Source organism: Rhyacophila brunnea, unplaced genomic scaffold (assembly GCF_057557595.1).
Source record: "Rhyacophila brunnea isolate RB1 unplaced genomic scaffold, BYU_Rbru_1.0 scaffold_22, whole genome shotgun sequence".
In the NCBI taxonomy this organism is placed as follows: Eukaryota; Metazoa; Arthropoda; class Insecta; order Trichoptera; family Rhyacophilidae; genus Rhyacophila; species Rhyacophila brunnea.
In genome coordinates this window covers 9,230,312-9,248,290 of record NW_028232882.1, presented here as the reverse complement: position 1 = coordinate 9,248,290, position 17,979 = coordinate 9,230,312, and the positions used below count along the sequence as shown (strand labels likewise).

Below are 17,979 nucleotides of genomic sequence, written 5' to 3'. Positions count from 1 at the left end.
CAACGTTGATTAATCCTCTTATCTTGCATCTTGTCTTGGACTTGAGTTGTTTTTAAAAGTCTTTTTGGCTACCCATTGCTTATTTATATATTCTGGTGATAAAGAACTCCAACATACATTTGTTATTATTATGAGACTGCATTTATCGTGATATATATATTATATTATATTTTTAAGTGGTAGTAAGTACTTACTTAATTTCGATTTTTTTTACTATTGCAGCATTCTCCATGGACTAAACTTGTTAAATGACTATGGCATCTTCATGTCTGAATAATATAACCAAAATGATTAAATAATGTCAATCAAAAATATTTACAAAATATCTAAATATTGAACAGGTTCCAGACAATGCATTGATAACTATAAGAACAGTCATTAATTTTTAATTTGATAAATGCTGCACGGAAAGATGCTATGTTGTGTCTGTAGCCAGCCTTACGACTGTTCATTCATTACCTGTTACAATTTCATACACAACATTTACAATAGTCTCAACTAAATAACTGAATTATGGCATTAGGTATAAAATTATAATTAAAAATAGCTTTTATAGTATTTTATTTTAATTTCATCATGGCTCCTTTATTATGGCACCAGAGCCCTCTGTTAAAGAAGTGTTTAACTAAATAATCCCGTATCCTACATTGAGGCATAAGAAAAAGCATGTCTTCAACGGCACTCTGCTTACAATCCCTAAGTATATGTAATGTACTTTGTATAATTATTATTGTATTTTCACATGATTCTCTTATTACCATTTCTATAATAAATATACCAACATAAGTCGTCCGCTGTTCTTTAGGACTAAGGTCAACACAGTATAAACAATACTAAATGTTAGCATGTAGTGCCCTCACTCAGCGGACTTCTTGTACTGGTACACCTATAGTTGTTATAAATTGTTATGGATTCTATCTAGCATATTCTGTAATAATTGGACTGCATTTGACATCATGTGCTATGAACGCTAACTGTCAGTAAAATCTTCAATCTGAATAAGTCAATGTTTCTTTGAGAGAGTTTGATTTAAACACCTTCGTGTCAGATTTCTTATCTTCAAGTAACGGAAACTATTGTATTAACAACTTCTCAGAAACATTGCTCGGTCTATGAATGCATACCTATGTTGTCCGATTATACTTAGAATGTAAGACGGTAGTTTGAAGAAATATTGACTGAAAAAGTTAGGTTTATTAATTTAATATGTAAGTTGTAAGTAATCATTATAATATCTGTGGTGTTTAGGTAAAACTACTTTAATAGATTTTTGTGAAAATTGAGCTATGAACTATTTGATGACATTGTTTCACTTTAGGTTGGGTTAAAAGTATGTTACTTTTATTTTGTTAACTGTCAATTCATGGTGGAACTGCATTGTATTGTTGTTTTAATTTATTGATTAAAAGTACAAAAAAAAATGCGTTTTATTAAATTAAAACAACAATAATATATTATGTTTGTATGTATCTAATAAGTATGTCATCAGCATATTATTTTAAGCTGCTAAAAATTTTCATAAAATAGTATTAATTTCATATGGAGCATAAATAAAATTGACTTACCCATACCAATTGACTAAATACTTACCTAATAAATATAAAAAGTAATAAGTTGAGACCGTTATTTTCATACAATCATGGCCTCCACAAAGGGTGGGCTGGCAAGGTCCCCGGCGTGGTGGGTCGACCTGATAAGTGAGATAAAGACACATCACAAATTCGTCCTAATGGGGGAAAAGTCACCTGCAGCGCTATTTTATTTTTTCAGTCTTACAATTTTAAATTGTCTAGTGTGATGCGATTTTTGATTACTATGTGTCGATATTCGACAACTCCGTAATTCAAATGAATTTATTCAACAATACAAAAAAATCACTAAAAATACTCCGAATACCCTTGATTTTACTTGAAACATTTAGAAAATGATTTGTAAATGGTCCCACTGCCTTTAACCCTAGCGATGGGTAGGGGGGCCTGCCAAAGATCCTCGCCTTGGGACCCGCTTCAAGATGTGGGGGCCATGCATACAATTCTCTCTTTGTAAATATACAGTTATATTTTTCTGGTTGATTATTGATTTTGTTTTGCAGCTCGTGTGCAAAAGTTTTTAGGTAGTTACCCAAACACCACAGATATGTTTACCTAATTGGATGTATAATACAGGGCCATGTAACGACCATGAGTCAAGATTAATGGTGGTGGAGTAATGTAATAATAAAAAATGAATGAAGCAATTGCAACCTGATTTGAGATGTTGACACGTGGGAAACAATAGGGTTTTTTTCCGACGAGAGAGATGGTTGGCTAATGTGGAGGTATTGTCCCGCAGGCGAGACGCCGCACCACTGCCAGGTGTGTGGGAAGAAGTACACGCGCAAGGAGCACCTCGCCAACCACATGCGGTCGCACACCAACGACACGCCCTTCCGATGTGAGATTTGCGGCAAGTCCTTTACCAGAAAAGAGCACTTCACCAATCACATCATGTGGCACACCGGTAAACAACAGCAACAAACAACAACAAATACAAAAGGCAATGTGTCGCCGCGACAACCTTTCAGATCCAGAACACTTTTAATTCATAGTACAATGTATTTTACTGTCGAACTTGTGAGCATAGACCCAATGTGTCAAGCAGATAACTGACAACCATTTGTTATAAAAAGGCTCATATCTCGGCCTTAGAAATCGAGGGTTGACGATTAAAGCAGTATAAGTGACATTGAGTTAGAAGCTGTTTTCACAACATAACATCTATTTATGTGTGTAACAGGATTCAAACGTCATGCATATTAACATTCTGCAGTCAGTGCAACCGCAAAATACTGCCCGTGGGTAACCTGCCTTCGAGGTTATATTCTTCCAAAATATTTTTCTGTATAATGCAGAAATGTTTACTAACCGGCCCCAACATATCTGATTGTCGTCAATTAGTGTTCTCTTGTGAATATGACCGTCCTGATTGGATCAAACAATTTTCAATACTCGGTATTCATATTTAGATCCAAAGTAATAGGAGTTTTCTCTCCTAATTGTGATTAAAAAATAATCCTGGGAACAACAGCTCAAGAATAATGTTAAGTTGATCAGAGAAGAACATCGTAAATTTATAATGTATTTTTTTTCCGGTGGCTGGATTTGAAAGGTTTGAAAATTAATTTTTCATTCTATATGACATTGCGTGTAGAATATAAATAAGTTGTGTATGTGAATCAGTGCCAATATCAATATCAAAAGAAATGTATTACGCTCGATGACGTGCGTAATTTTGAAAATTGTTATAAACACTGGATCGTGCCGACATTATGTGATATCATTTGATTTTGGCTTTGTTAGTGTAATTAAATTTTTTTCAATTATATCTACTATAGTTTAACATCTGAATAACTTGTACTTTGAGAAATTTATTCATAGCATTTAATGTTAATTACAAGTTTTTTTTGTATATAAATAATTTCTCTCTTATAAATTACAGATGGACTTGTGACAGATATCAAATTTAATTAGCGCAGCAAACTTTAATTGTTACATTACACTCCTCATTTCTGTCTGTCTGTAGTTATAATACCTTATTATCATAATTACCACTGCTATTACAGTAAGACAAATAATTATATGTGAAAATAGTGAGTAGATTTTGAACTAAAAAAGCTTATCCACTGTTTATTGTCGTACTACAATATTGAACAATCTTGAGTCTTGAAACCAGTGGCGAAGGGTGGAGTCAAGCTGTTAAGATCCGACATAAATAGTGCACACTGAACTTTGTCAGTCATAAGTATTTATTTTCATTTAACTAAGACTACAAGAATTGCGGCTACTTTTTAAAATTCGTTTAAACCCTGCGTAAACCAGGCTGTAATAGATAACAGTCCAAAAATATCCCTCTTATCAAAAAAAATATACAAATTATGTCATTAAATTATACATAGTTTTATATATTTTATAGATGGAACAAAATTATTAATCGATTATGTTTTGGTTTAGGCGGGGCTTAATGAATTTTAAGAAACTAGTCAACTCCGTCTGTAATATGTAGGTACCTATTCTTAATTCAACGAAAAGAAATAAGTATGACTGAAAAGGTGTGTACTATTTTTGTCAAATCATCCATAGCAACCTAAACTATCATGGTTTGGTTTAGGAAGTGTTCAATTGAATTTTAAAAACTAACCAGCACCATCTGCAATTTGTATTATTAGTTCAATAAAAACAAATAAGTATGACAGACAAAGTTTAGTGTGCACTATCTATGTCTGATCCTAACTGCCTACCTCCACCCCTCGCCAACCAACTAAAACATGCATATTGTTATGCTGCTGAATGTGCCCTGTAAGGGTGTCGAGTTGTACTGAGTGATCATAGAACATAATATGTATAATGTATCTTGTTTAATCTGTTAATTGAGGCATCTATTTCCAAATACCGATCTGTACAATTTTAACGTTAGTTTCTATTTCCAAATAAAATTAATATGTCAGTTTTTCTTATAAGGTCAACTTTGAATTTCAGCAAATATGGGCAAAATAAAATTGGACATGCGTTTGTTTTTATCTTTTTTTTTCATTTGTTTTTGACACGTTTCGAAGTTGATGTTAATAGCTGTACGGACTGGAAGTATAATTAAATAATATAAATTTGGTTATCTCATGAATTTTGTATTTGTGGTTTCACGTCATCCTGGACGGTTATTCATTGAACCGTAAACTGAGTGTTCGTGCTCTCGATTACAGACTGAGATGAATTTCTTCCTTCAGTACAGTTGCCTTTGTTATCGCTAGATGTCTATATAATTAAAACACATTGTGTCAAATTATATACCTATAGGTTATGTACTCAATATCTTTTGTTATACTTTGATCATTTATGTACAGTTTTTGGAAATAGACACCCCATTTCTTCTGTATAGTGTATAATATTTTATAGTTTTGAGTTGTATTCAAACGAAACAGAACGCAGTACTCAACACATGTGCTTGGCCGCATTTTCAGGGGAGACTCCGCACCGATGCGACTTCTGCGCCAAGACCTTCACCCGCAAGGAGCACCTACTGAACCACGTGAGACAGCACACAGGAGAATCGCCCCACCGCTGCGCCTATTGCTCGAAGTCGTTCACACGGCGCGAGCATCTGGTCAACCACGTGCGGCAGCACACCGGCGAGACACCCTTCCGCTGCACGTACTGCCCAAAGGCCTTCACCAGGAAAGATCACCTCGGTCAGTGAAACCAATGATTATAGTAAAAAAGTATATTATCATTGTGTCCACCATTCTAGATCAAGCACACATTGGAAAACGATAGACGTTAAAGGACACCTTCTCTATTTGACATGGTCTATAGATAATATGATAGTGAATCTGTAAAAGGGGGACTCATGATTAGGGAGTGGATTTATATGCAACAAAAAACATGATTATATGCATGCACATATGCACTTAAAATCATCGAAATAAGCACTAAAACCAAAGAAATATGCAGTTAAAAATTGACATTTTTATGGAAAAATATTGTACCTACCTACCCACTTCACCCAATATTACCGATAAAAAAATCGAAATAACAAATTAAAAATCTTAAGGGCGGACGTGCTCAGCGTAGGTAAAAATGGAGATTTTTTTTCTATTTTCAAAGCATGATCCTGGACATACCTTAAACGTTGTAGATAATCTATTTGTATAATTTTGAAGCCTTATTATCCTTTATATTTATTTTAAATATTTGATGACTGCATAAAGTATTTTTTTTACATAAAATAGTATTCTTTTAAACCTCTCGCTCTAATTTTAGAATATAGTCATATTTCGGTGCAGTGGTGTCAAGATTTTTTACATTTATTAATTTTTTAACGCATTTATAAAACCATTAGTATAATTTATGACGAGATAATTTTAGTAAAATATTTACGATAAAAAATTATATTGATAATCTCTGTGATCCCAAATTTGACATGAATTAGGCATTTTATTATTCAAAAAATGGGCAAGATTAACACATTTGAAGACAATTCTAAAGATACTCATTATAAGCTATGTTTTTGACCATTCAAGTGTGGTAAACATCCTACGAATAATGATTGCTTTATAATAATTATTGACCTAAGAATAAGGTAGTTATTTTTTTAAATACGCCATTTCTTTTGGCATTTCCCAGTGGTTAAGCTACAACATACGGCCGTAGCCATAAATTGACAAACTATAATTGAAGTAGGGAGTAAAATTATGTTAACGCGCGTGTTTGAACATGTAACGTTTAAAAAAAAAAGATTTTTTTTTCGGTTAATTTAATTTTTGGATCCTGCGTATTTTGAAATGGATTTCTGTGCAACTCCCATAGCTGTGCACACACCTTAACAAAACATGCACTAGCATATAAATCCGGGCCCTACTCATGATCTAGTGGTAGTAAGTAGTATAAATGACATTACAATATTTTTGATATTTTTATACCCTCTACCACTTTTCGGCACACTTTATCACAAGATCTTTTACTCCCTTGTCTAATTTAATAATGTCACATTTTGAAACCCCCCATTCATTAAAAAACAAAGTTATTAAAAATAATCCATTTCATATGTGGGTATATGCATTGGACATGGAATATTTTATTCTCGGAAGAAAGGAATTTATATCTTTTTGTAACAACACACTTTCTACAACCCACCTCTTCTTCATAAATTATCATATTATATCAGACACCCTCCCCCTCTTAGGGTGTGGTACAATTCATTGCGGTGCGGATTCATAGGTATCCGTAGCCAACTACTATTTTGACCCATATCTGTCAAACCCCACAAACATTGTCCATATGTTTGGCTTAGAAGGTAAAATGGCATTTTATTTGAAAATTAGTTAAGTGCTAAATGCACTACTGAATAAAACATAACATGCCTAATTTATTATTTAACTAATTATTTTACCAACGGATATAAAAATAGTGTCAGTATCAAAATTGAATTGACTTTATTAATTAATAGTAACATATCCTCCGAGTGACCAGCTGCACACAGTCAGTATTCTCCTATATAACTTTAAATTTTCCTATAATAATGTAGTTACCAAGAACAGATTAATGAATAGAATTCCGATAGGCTCCCAATACTTTTTTTGACACAGAATTTTGAAAATGTGAGTGTCCTACGAAAATGAAAAAAACATTATAGACATGCAATGGTGTGTGTTGCAACCTTCAAATACAACAATATTGAATGAGCGTCGGTGCATAAACCGAGAGCAGTTGGCAGAACAAAGGACAAGTTTAGAATGACGTAAGACACGTGTTTAAGTTTATCTAATATTCTTTGACACTCGAGATCGGTTGCTTGTTACGCCACACCCGTTAGGTATTTCAGTGCCCATTAATTCTGTGTTCCCTGGTAGTTACTTGCATTCTAAAATGAGGATATAGCTACCACAAAGTAAATTATTGATTAGGAATATTGCATTCTCATATAATTAATTATATGATCATGAATTAATTATGATTGCATATGGTTGAGCTTTTGGGGACTGTAATTTTCTTGAAAGATGCTGTGAATTCTGGATCTGGGGGGGGCGATTTACCCAAGAATACCAAGCACTGGAACTAGTTCGGTGTTCACGCACTCACGCACTGGTAAACGGACAATACACTTTTGGATGGATAATATATTATGAGGTTGATGAATGATGAGGAAAAGTTCAGGATGGATAATATAGACGCGACGTTCACTCAAACCGTATCAGATTTAGCATAAGAAGGTCAAACAGATGTGTTTATATATGAGTCACGCTATAATTAGAGACGATAAAGGTATAACAAACTTATGCATTCGGCTGTCCTGATGTAACTAACTTTTATCCTTAATCACTGTTGATTCATGACCCGTAACTGTCGGCCACCCTGGTCTGGCCACAATAATTAAGGATGGTAGGCGTGATATATTTTTGCGAGTTTAAGGATGGGATTGGGATTATAATTAGCCCGACCAGCATACTATGGCTTCATTAAAAAAAAAAAACATTACAATAGTGGGTACTGAACTGGAAAGTGGTTACTGTAGAGAGAGTAAACAAAGAACCATTGTTTGTGGATTATATGAGAGTAGTGAAACATGTTGAATTAACATTATTGAAGTTATTTTGAGCTGGTTTTTCTATTTTATCAGTGAATCACGTGCGGCAACATACTGGTGAATCACCGCACAAGTGCACGTACTGCGCCAAGTCGTTCACGCGGAAGGAGCACCTCACCAACCACGTGAGGCAGCACACCGGGGAGTCGCCGCATCGCTGCGCCTACTGCTCCAAGTCCTTCACCAGGAAAGAGCACCTCACCAACCACGTCAGGTAGGATGTCTCTCTTTACCCCGATCCACTTTCAACTCAGGTCGAATATGATTGAGGTCTTTTTATCGTTAATGGTCTTAAATGCAACAGTGTTTCTTTATTATGCAGTGGACATCTGAACTACTCGAAATTCAGCATCACATTGCTCCAATGAATTGTTAATGTGAAACTAACTAAACAGTCTCATCACATACCTGATTTTAATGGCGGTTCGTTTAAATAGTTTGTAGGTTGTCTTTTTTTGTGTAACCAAATAAGCTTAAACCACAGCCTTTGCAAGAAATCAGATATTACAGAAAGATACTCCATTGATAGAAATGACATACATTAATTCTGTTAATTATTTTTATTTTCGGTACTGTTTCCATAAATTGTAGTAATAAATACAGTAAAACCTCGTTAATACAAATTCCACGGGAGCGAAAATCGAAAAAAATTCAAATTACGAATTATGAAATGTATGGGGGAAAAATATTAAAAATTAAAAACAAAAAAATTATTTTCATCAATATCGTTTACAATCATAGATTTGCCTACCAAATTTCCGGTGCCGTGTGTGTTAATGAATGATAAAATGTCAGAATTATTTTTATTACCTTAAAATAAGTAATTTATGATGTTTTACGAAAAGTCTGTCACAATTTTCAATGACTGGCTCATGAAATAGTGTACTTTTTTACGATTTATAGAATATTTTTATAGGCCAGGACTCTGAAATTATTTTGAATTACGAAATTTGAATTAAAGGTGTGGTTTTATATGAAAATAATGTTCAAGGAACTTTTTTTTCGCGAAAATTTTGAATTACAGCGAATTTCGAATTATCCGTGTTCTTATTAACCCATTGCAGACAGATAATTTTTCAGGATCACTTAAAAAGGCACACTGATTACTAAAATTGATATAACTCATGTATTATTCATTCAATTCAAATAAATCTTTTAAATATTTATAGGTTTTGAATTTTTCTATTAAGTATTTACATTTTAAGTAAACGTTGTGTATAAGTGGAATGAAAAAAACATGTCAAATATAGTTTTTTGCCGTTTTTTAGCCTTTTTTAATACAAAATGACATAAATAAAAAGTCCATGATAGAAGTAAATAATAAAAGGAAGATATATTAAAACTGGAGCTAAATATAATACTCTTCAAGATATTTAGAAGATGGAGGGCCATTTTATGTTTCTTACTGTCTCAAACACCTCATACCTAGCGAATTGATCATTATTTTGACAAATTTAAATAAAAATAGATTTTATAAATCAAATATTTCTTAAAAAATATATTAGACTGTATATAACTAACATCATAAAATGATAGCTACATATATTATTAAGTGATTTCAACTTAAAAAAAATCAAAACATGATTAAAATTTTTTAATTTTCATCATGTCATGCATCCTGTAACACCGGCGCCGATAGGGCGCGATGGGTTAACGAAGTTCTACTGTATGTATTATAAAATAATGATCTAATAAAATTGGTGTTTGTTATTTTCTTCAATATGTATTCTCTATCAGGAAATAACTGTTTAAAAGTTAAGATACTTCACTCACCTTCCTAGAAATAATTTGATAAAATATTTTAAATGCAATATTGATACACATATATTTGTTGTTTGTATATTTATGGACTCGTATGTGATCGTATCTGTGGTCTCAAGTAAAATGTAGATAAGTCAAAAACATGAAATTGAGATCTACTCTTATAACATTTTTTCAAACATAAACAATGAAATGGGTCAGCACAGTATTTTTTCTCTGATGTAAGAGAAAAAGACTACTGATTCTTACTCATCTCCATGTTCCTTGCTAACCGATATTAAAAGGTTTGCATCTCAATATGACGTTCTTTTTACTCATTTCACGTGGCAATTGTAAATATATCATATTGTGACTCGTGCAATATTAAGATATATATCTAGACTGATTATGCTGATGTTACTGTCAGTTGTTTCGATATATAAAAAATAAAAAATGCCTCGTATTTTAATTTGGAACAGGACGTGTATGAGATAGTACTTAGCATATTAAGAACATCAAGGTCCCAATTATTGCAGACCAGTAAATCATATGTACGAATGTACAATTTACAAGACCTTTTGAAAGTTTTCTATTATCTGGTTTAGTTAACATTAGTGTATTGTCTGGGTAATCGAGTTTCTATTGTATTTTTAAATGTGTACTTTTTACTGTTTAGCGGAGAGGTGTAATTCAATAAAAACAATTTAAAGATAGCTCCGTCCTGCAGCAAATGTACTCAAGACTTGTGTTCAAGTAGTCTGCGGGCAAAGAAATATTGAATGTTTTACTCATTGCAAGAAAAGGAACTCTTTCAATTGCTTCTATTGAACAACTATTGCAATTTATATTGTCCTCTTTTTATTTTTTGTGTATTATTATTGCCCAGTTGATATCATCAGACGTGTCAATTTGTGTACGTATTTGTTAGCTATTAATATTTTGTGGCAATCTGCGATGTCTGCTTTATGGTAAAGTAAATTCACAACATACGGTAAATCGTGCGGATCCTTTTTTTATTACAAAATAAAAAAACATATTTATACAGCAGGGTCTCATTTGAGTGTACGTGTGTTTCTATATTAATTTTTACCATATACAATCATAGTGTTTATTTTTTATCGTTTGCCTGTGATTTAAAATACATTTTATTCCCGGTAAGTAAACATGGGTTGTATTGTAACCATGTCCATTTATTTTTTTTACCCATAATGTATAGCGTTGCTTTTTTTGTCCATAGGGCTCTCTTTACCCAAAGCCTACCGAGGACTAATGTCAGATTTTAGAAATGTCATCAGTGTCTATACTTGTAACCATCTATCACCACTTTTTGAGCATAGACAACCATGGCAAAAACAACTATTATAAGCGTAGACAATAAGTACGGCCACAGAGAACAGTGATATATTTTAATAAATAAAATCACATAGAGTAAATTTGACTTAAGGTGACGCATCAGTGAAACGCCAAATAATTTTCAACTGTACGCGCGACGAAATTTTGGACTCGCTGCCATTCACTGAGAGAATGTTGACCTGGGAACACGTCACTTTGCTGCGTGATGGCGACGGGTCAATTAATTCTAAAATCGTGTAAAGATGACTAAAAACGTTACCCATTTACTTTAAAAAGAAAACATGTCAATGAATATATTATTATTGTTACTAATAGAACAATAAATAGAACATAAAATGGACGTATGTTGGATTTATATGACAATTAATATTTCGTTTGACAGGCGTCATTTTCACCCGCCACCCGCAATCCGCGCATCGCCTAGCGACGATCTTTTTAGACCGTGCCTCAACTAATGCATGGCCTTAAGTAAAAGGCATACAAGCCATTTTCACTCGTATATCTTATTTATTGATTAAATTTGAGTCGGAAATATCTGAAATAATACCAATGTTGTTTAGTTAACACGGCTAAATTTTATATAAATATTGTTACCTATAATGTTATTTTGAACAATGTTCCTTATTTTCGCGTGTTTAGAGCGTTTTTACACGATTAAGGAGGATTAAGTACGAGTATCTTCATGTCAAAGGTTACATTATATTTATTTTAATTTTATGAAATGCATTAGCAAACTCTATTATGCTGTACTGATTTTTGAAAACGGCGAATTTTATTAATTCAAAATGTTTAAATTTTATTCATTGTAAATGATTTTTATATTTTTACTTATTGTATACGCTTATAATAGCGGTTTTGCCATGGTTGTCTATGCTCAAAAAGTGGTGATTGGATGGTTTAAGGTATAGACACTAATGACGTTTCTAAAATTTGACATTAGCCCTCAGTAGGCTTAGGGTAAAGAGAGCCTTCCATAGTGAATGTCCATGTACCCGATTGCCACTTCTCTCGATATCATCTAGTCAATAATAAATAATATTTATATTAACACATTCTTTCTGATCGCTGATAACAAATTGGAGATTTCATTATTAGAATTTCATCTTTTCATGGCACCCGAAAATGAGGAGTCCTGAATCATTTCAAATGCGTAATTATCGTATGGTGCCCGTTCTATAGAAAGACCTGTGGTCCCGTGTAGTCTGTATGGTTTATAAGGAATTAATAGATCTGGTATTTAGATGACCATGATGGTGAGAAACGAATGTGTTTTTTTTTTACAAATGAGGTTTTTAATATCAAAATACATTTTTATTTACTTTTAATTTTTAAATTTATATGTTATAGATAATATAATGAAGCAATTTAAATTTAATCTTAGACTGCTGTTTTTGATACTATATAACAGTAGCGAAGGGTGGAGGTAGGCTGTTATGATCCACCATAAATAGTGCACATTGAACTAAGACTACAATTTACAGATGGTGTTGGTGAGTTTTTAAAAATCAATTAAACCCTGCCTAACCAAACCATAATAGTTTTGATGTACTTTGGGCGATACGACAAATTTGTTGACACCTTTTCATTCATACTTATTTGTGTTCTTTGGATTAATTAAACGTATTACACATATTGTTGGTTCATTTTTTAACTAAACAAAACTATAATAGATATAAAATATTATTTGTTATGTATGATTCAATTACATAATTTTTTGATATGTTATAGATAGATGAGTATTTTTTGACTATTATGTATTAAGGCTTGGTTTTCGCAGGGTTTAATTGAATTTTAAAAACTAACCAACAATATCTGTAAATAATTGTAATCTTATTTCGATGAAAACTGATACGTACGACTGACAAAGTTTAGTGTGCACTATTTATGGCGGATCTTAACAGCCTACCTCCACCCTCCGCCACTACTCTATTATAACATGTGACACAAACTCCTTTTAATCACACATATCGATCTAACTTAGGTATTTGCATCTATTACGTATTGATAAATTTTAATACATAATATTATGGAGTGAAAGTGTAAATGTTTACTGTTTGGCGTAATGCCAGAATTTTGTGTGTCCTGTTTTGATTCCATTGCGATTGAAATATCATGTATCAGCGGCAACTTTCAATATAAGTTATTCCTGTTAGGTAATAATTACCTTTCTCTGCAGTGGTACAATAAACAAAATGCCTGTCTAAACCTGTGGGTTGTGGGTTCGAATCCTGCGGCTAGATCAAATTAGCATGTAAAGTCCATGTGTGATTGATAGTCTAATCTTTAAAATTGTATGAAATTTGTCAATTGAATGAAGTTCGTCTTCTAGATTTAGATTATGATTAATTTGGAATATTGAAATCATTCTGTTCAGACTGATTTCTCTTTTCCTTTCGCACTTAATGTATGTTAACATACTTCTACAATAGGCAACCAAGAACCACGGAATATAAAGATAATTAAAACAAAACGGAACTACTAAATTTCAAAGTATGCAACAATATATTTTAATAGAAAGCGAAAAATACGACCGTTTTGATATTAGAAGCCTCAAATGTAATGTGCATTAGTTCCATACATATGACCCTGTTGACGAAACAACATTCCTAATGCCACCAAAACTGTAAAGAGTTATTTTACCCACATTTTGTTTCTCATCTTGACAAGTAAGAGATTGATGTTTTAAATTTGTGACATGAAGGAAACATACGGGAGAGACTCCCTACACGTGCAGCTACTGTTCCAAGGCCTTCAGCAGAAAGGAGCACCTCACCAACCACATCAGGTGAGCGCCGCATGCTCTCCTTAACACTCACTCCACTCGACACTTTCACTCGCCTTTCAACCCGTAAACCGTACACGCAAATACCGTATCGATGCGAAGGCTCTTTCCTCAAACGGAACATCAGTAAAATGTACCCGTCCCATATCTGTGTTGTTCGGGTAAAACTACGTACTTATGTCGAAAATATCACAGGAAGAGCATAAAAAATAAACAACTTTTTTACATATCATTGGATTCCTGCACATATGTTGTATTTTCAGTTTTGTATTTTTTGAAGACATCTAATTAGAAGGATTCGAATTATTTGTAAAACAAAGGCATAATGATCCAGTTACAAGACAATATTATTATCAAATACCGTATTTTTTTACAACATAAAGGCATGTAGTAGACTGTAGACAGATTTTTGTGTATAAATAATCCCAACTGACATTGAACATTTGTGCACTTACCTACCTATCAATGAATAAAACTTAATTATATATTATGTCCATACCTAGAGGTTGTCATTATGATGTCACACTCGGATGAAATGTAATGATTTGCGATAGGGGGGGATTATTAGATAGAAAGAATAATTTTCTAACGTAATAATTGGGGGGTTTAAAAAATGTTATGTAATTTAAACGAGTGGTTAAAAAAAATTACAATGAAATGTGTCATTAAGGAGATGTCATTATGGACGAGTCACTGTACAAGAAGCTATTCCTTACTTCTTTAATACAGTAAATTGATGTGGTTAAATTAACACCATCTAATTATTATACTCAAATGTGAAGTATCAATTTTTAAATGCTAAAAATCTTTTAAATCTTAAATTTACTGATGACTTACCTGCTTATCAAATGGTTTTTCAAGATCATTTTTGACAAAAATCGACTCCTACTTTTACCCTACACCACAGACATAGTACATGGATCAAGTGTCATTTTCACCATACAGGGCTTTAAATTATTTTTCTTAAAATATGTATGCAATCGGTGCAATGGGGGTTTTGTGAAAATCTCAAAATGGACTATCTATATTTTGACAGGTAATTTTTTTTATATTAATCTTGATTGACTAGCATCAGACTAACATTCTGAGAAAATACAACTGACCCTTGCATTCAATAGATGTCACTTGATCTACAGATGCATAGTGCTGTCCAGCATCTTATCATCATAAATCCTAGGCATATCGGTTAATAAGAGATTCCCTAAAGTCTTATGGATATCGTGAAACTGTCATTCGTGATACATGCCGTACAATGCTTTAGACAAGCTACCAAGTGTATGTTCATTAAAACATTTTGATGCTTAAAGGTAGTTTGCATCAGATATATAGTAGTATTTTTTACTGCCTCACGTGAGTCATACATATACAGGGCTTGTCATTCGTGTTCATACGGTAATTGCGCGTTTAGAAAATTCACAGTTGTGTGTAATTTATTAGACCTGTAAATGTTTCAATGCAATATCAAGAACTTTGTAAACTTGAAAGTACGTAATATACTTAGTTAAAGCAGCAAAGATTATATTACGTATTGAGCAGTTTCATATTGTCTCCATCATCAATCAGTATGCAACACCGCAACGCGTCTTAAATAAACTCAGTCAGAATGGTAACAAAAATCATTATTTTCGCTATATCAATTATGTAACAGTTTGCTCTCATGGATCCCAGTGTAATGTCAACTTTCAATGTTAATGACTGAATGCTAATGGTAATTTACACACTTGAACAAAAATTTGTTTTGTGGCCGTGGTGTTTTCATTATGCCGTTGGGACACGTTGCTGCGCAAGATGTATGTTTTTTTCTCTCTCGTGACTGATTCGTTTGATGTCAGAATCTCGGTGTTGCATGCGGAAACTGCGATATGCAACAGGCCTAATCCAATGCGTAATAAGACTCATTATTTTATATGCAAAAAATGCCGCGTATTTACATTTTATTTGATGAGATAGTGTAGTTAAATGTTGAAGCATGGCTTAATAACGTCGTGGTATGTTTTGGCGTAAAGGAAACACACGGGAGAGACCCCGTACAGCTGCAGCTACTGTTCCAAGTCGTTCAGCCGCAAAGAGCACCTCAACAATCATGTCAGGTGAGAACGAAGCCATCATCAACTCTCTTCTCTCGCTCTCTCTTCCTTTCTAGTTACAGTTTGACCTAGCTATGCATTTGTAGATTGAGTAATGTTGTCGTAAACATGTATTTAATCAATGTAATCATGGTAAAGAGTTCCATTTGCAATAATATTGAACATTGCATTTTTAAACTGCAGAAGAAATGCGATTTTCTTAGCTCGATATAAAAAACAGTTACAACTGTGTATGCATTAGTCAGATGAAAGAATATACAAGTGGAAATATAAAATGAGATTACCCGCATCGGTAACCACTTGCAGGAAACAGTAGACAATTCTATTTCTGCAATTCTGGCCAGTGTTACTAGACCCTAAGGTTTTACTACCAGTTATCAATCAATGTTGCTTAATCCACAAATGCATAACATCATCCAGTTTACGGTCACGTACATATTATCTTAATATCCTTGATGTCCTCAGCTAAACTACAGTACCTTGATAATAAACGATTTAAAATTAACTCCGTCGGTGTAACTTTCTATATGTATTATTGCCTTGGTGATGGATGACTTCGCTGGTTACAATTTGGTAGCGTCTCCCAACCAAATTGGAAATAAAATAACAAATCACCTTGATCTCGCCTCCACTAATGAAATTTGACATTTCGAGCTTGAGTCATTTTTTTTATGAAAAAAATGGATTTCAGTCATAAAATGGGACCAATCCACTCGAGTATATTTTTTCTCCAATCAAAAATAATAAATGTATTCACATAAAAATCGGCAACTTCTTCTCATGAAAGTATGTGTAATACTAACAGCGTAACATTCACAAAATACATTTAAAAAAAAAAAGAATGGTGGTAAAATAATCAGGGTTGGGTTTTTCTGCAGATAATATTTTATATTCTTGAGTGGTTAAGGGAGATCATTGAATGAACAAGCTCGAAGATTTAAATGAAATGAGGAATATGATAAATTGTTCTTCAGGCAAGACATAATCAGTCAGTGTTGCCAGTATTATTCTGTAATACTGAAAGTCTCGAGCGATATAATTTCAATAAACTGAATAAATAAGGCAATAAGTGTTTATTTTTGTACTGCTTTTTGACTGTGGGCGATCATGCAATAGAAACTCAATTATCCGGAATGAAGACTACTAATATTGATAAAAACATTTGGTATAGTTTATTTTGTTACGTGCTTTTTTTTGCTATGGTCATCACTCATCACCCTCTGATGTACCTAGACTTGGTTCAGGACAGTTGGGTTTCTACTGTATTATGAAATGTGTAAATTTTAATCATATTTTAGTCTTTTTTATTAATTTCTTCCCACGATTGGTTTTCAAACATCGATTCAAAATTGAAAAATACTTTTTTTACAAAAAAAAAAATTTACATGTGATATCATACTTCACAAAACGTCACAGCCGATCCGGAAAAGCATCGATTCACGCGACAGCTTTCGGTTTGGCTCGGTGTATGTCTGAAACTCCTCTGGGTCAAGCATACGAGTTGCAGAGAACTCCATGGTTCAAATATCGCAATGGATGATCTGACATAAAATTGCCAGTTATGACTGGTTCTTTATTCTACTCAAGTTCTTTTGAATTGAACACCATTGTGGCAATATCATACAGTAAATCCTTGTTAATACAAATTCCACGGGACCGAAAATCGAAAAAAAATTCGAATTACGAAATATAAAATGTATGGGAGAAAAATAGTAAAAATGTTCAAAAAAAAATTTTTTGATTTTCGTTAATTTCGTCTTTGATCATAGATGTGCCTGTCGAATTTCTGATACAATTCTTTCAAATTAAAATCTGCAAATATCATGCATCGTTAAAATGTTAATAGGTAAATAAGTAATTTATGATGTTTTAAGAAAAGTCTGCCACAATTTTCAATGACTG

General features: G+C 33.0%; 1 protein-coding gene across 4 annotated transcripts in view; it reads left to right on the top strand.

Moving 5' to 3' along the window:
• The window catches only part of LOC147070021 (uncharacterized), a 61,342-nt gene that overhangs the window by 25,317 nt on the left and 18,046 nt on the right, over positions 1-17,979 (top strand). For 2 of the 4 annotated variants that reach the window (XM_085949854.1, XM_085949853.1), the window contains exons 13-17: positions 2,332-2,499; positions 4,994-5,221; positions 8,149-8,329; positions 13,910-13,993; positions 15,997-16,080. In XM_085949854.1, coding sequence (XP_085805980.1) covers positions 2,332-2,499; positions 4,994-5,221; positions 8,149-8,329; positions 13,910-13,993; positions 15,997-16,080 — 745 coding nt within the window. The remainder of the gene's footprint in view (positions 1-2,331; positions 2,500-4,993; positions 5,222-8,148; positions 8,330-13,909; positions 13,994-15,996; positions 16,081-17,979) is intronic. The other 2 variants (XM_085949856.1, XM_085949855.1) reach the window with 1 other exon arrangement.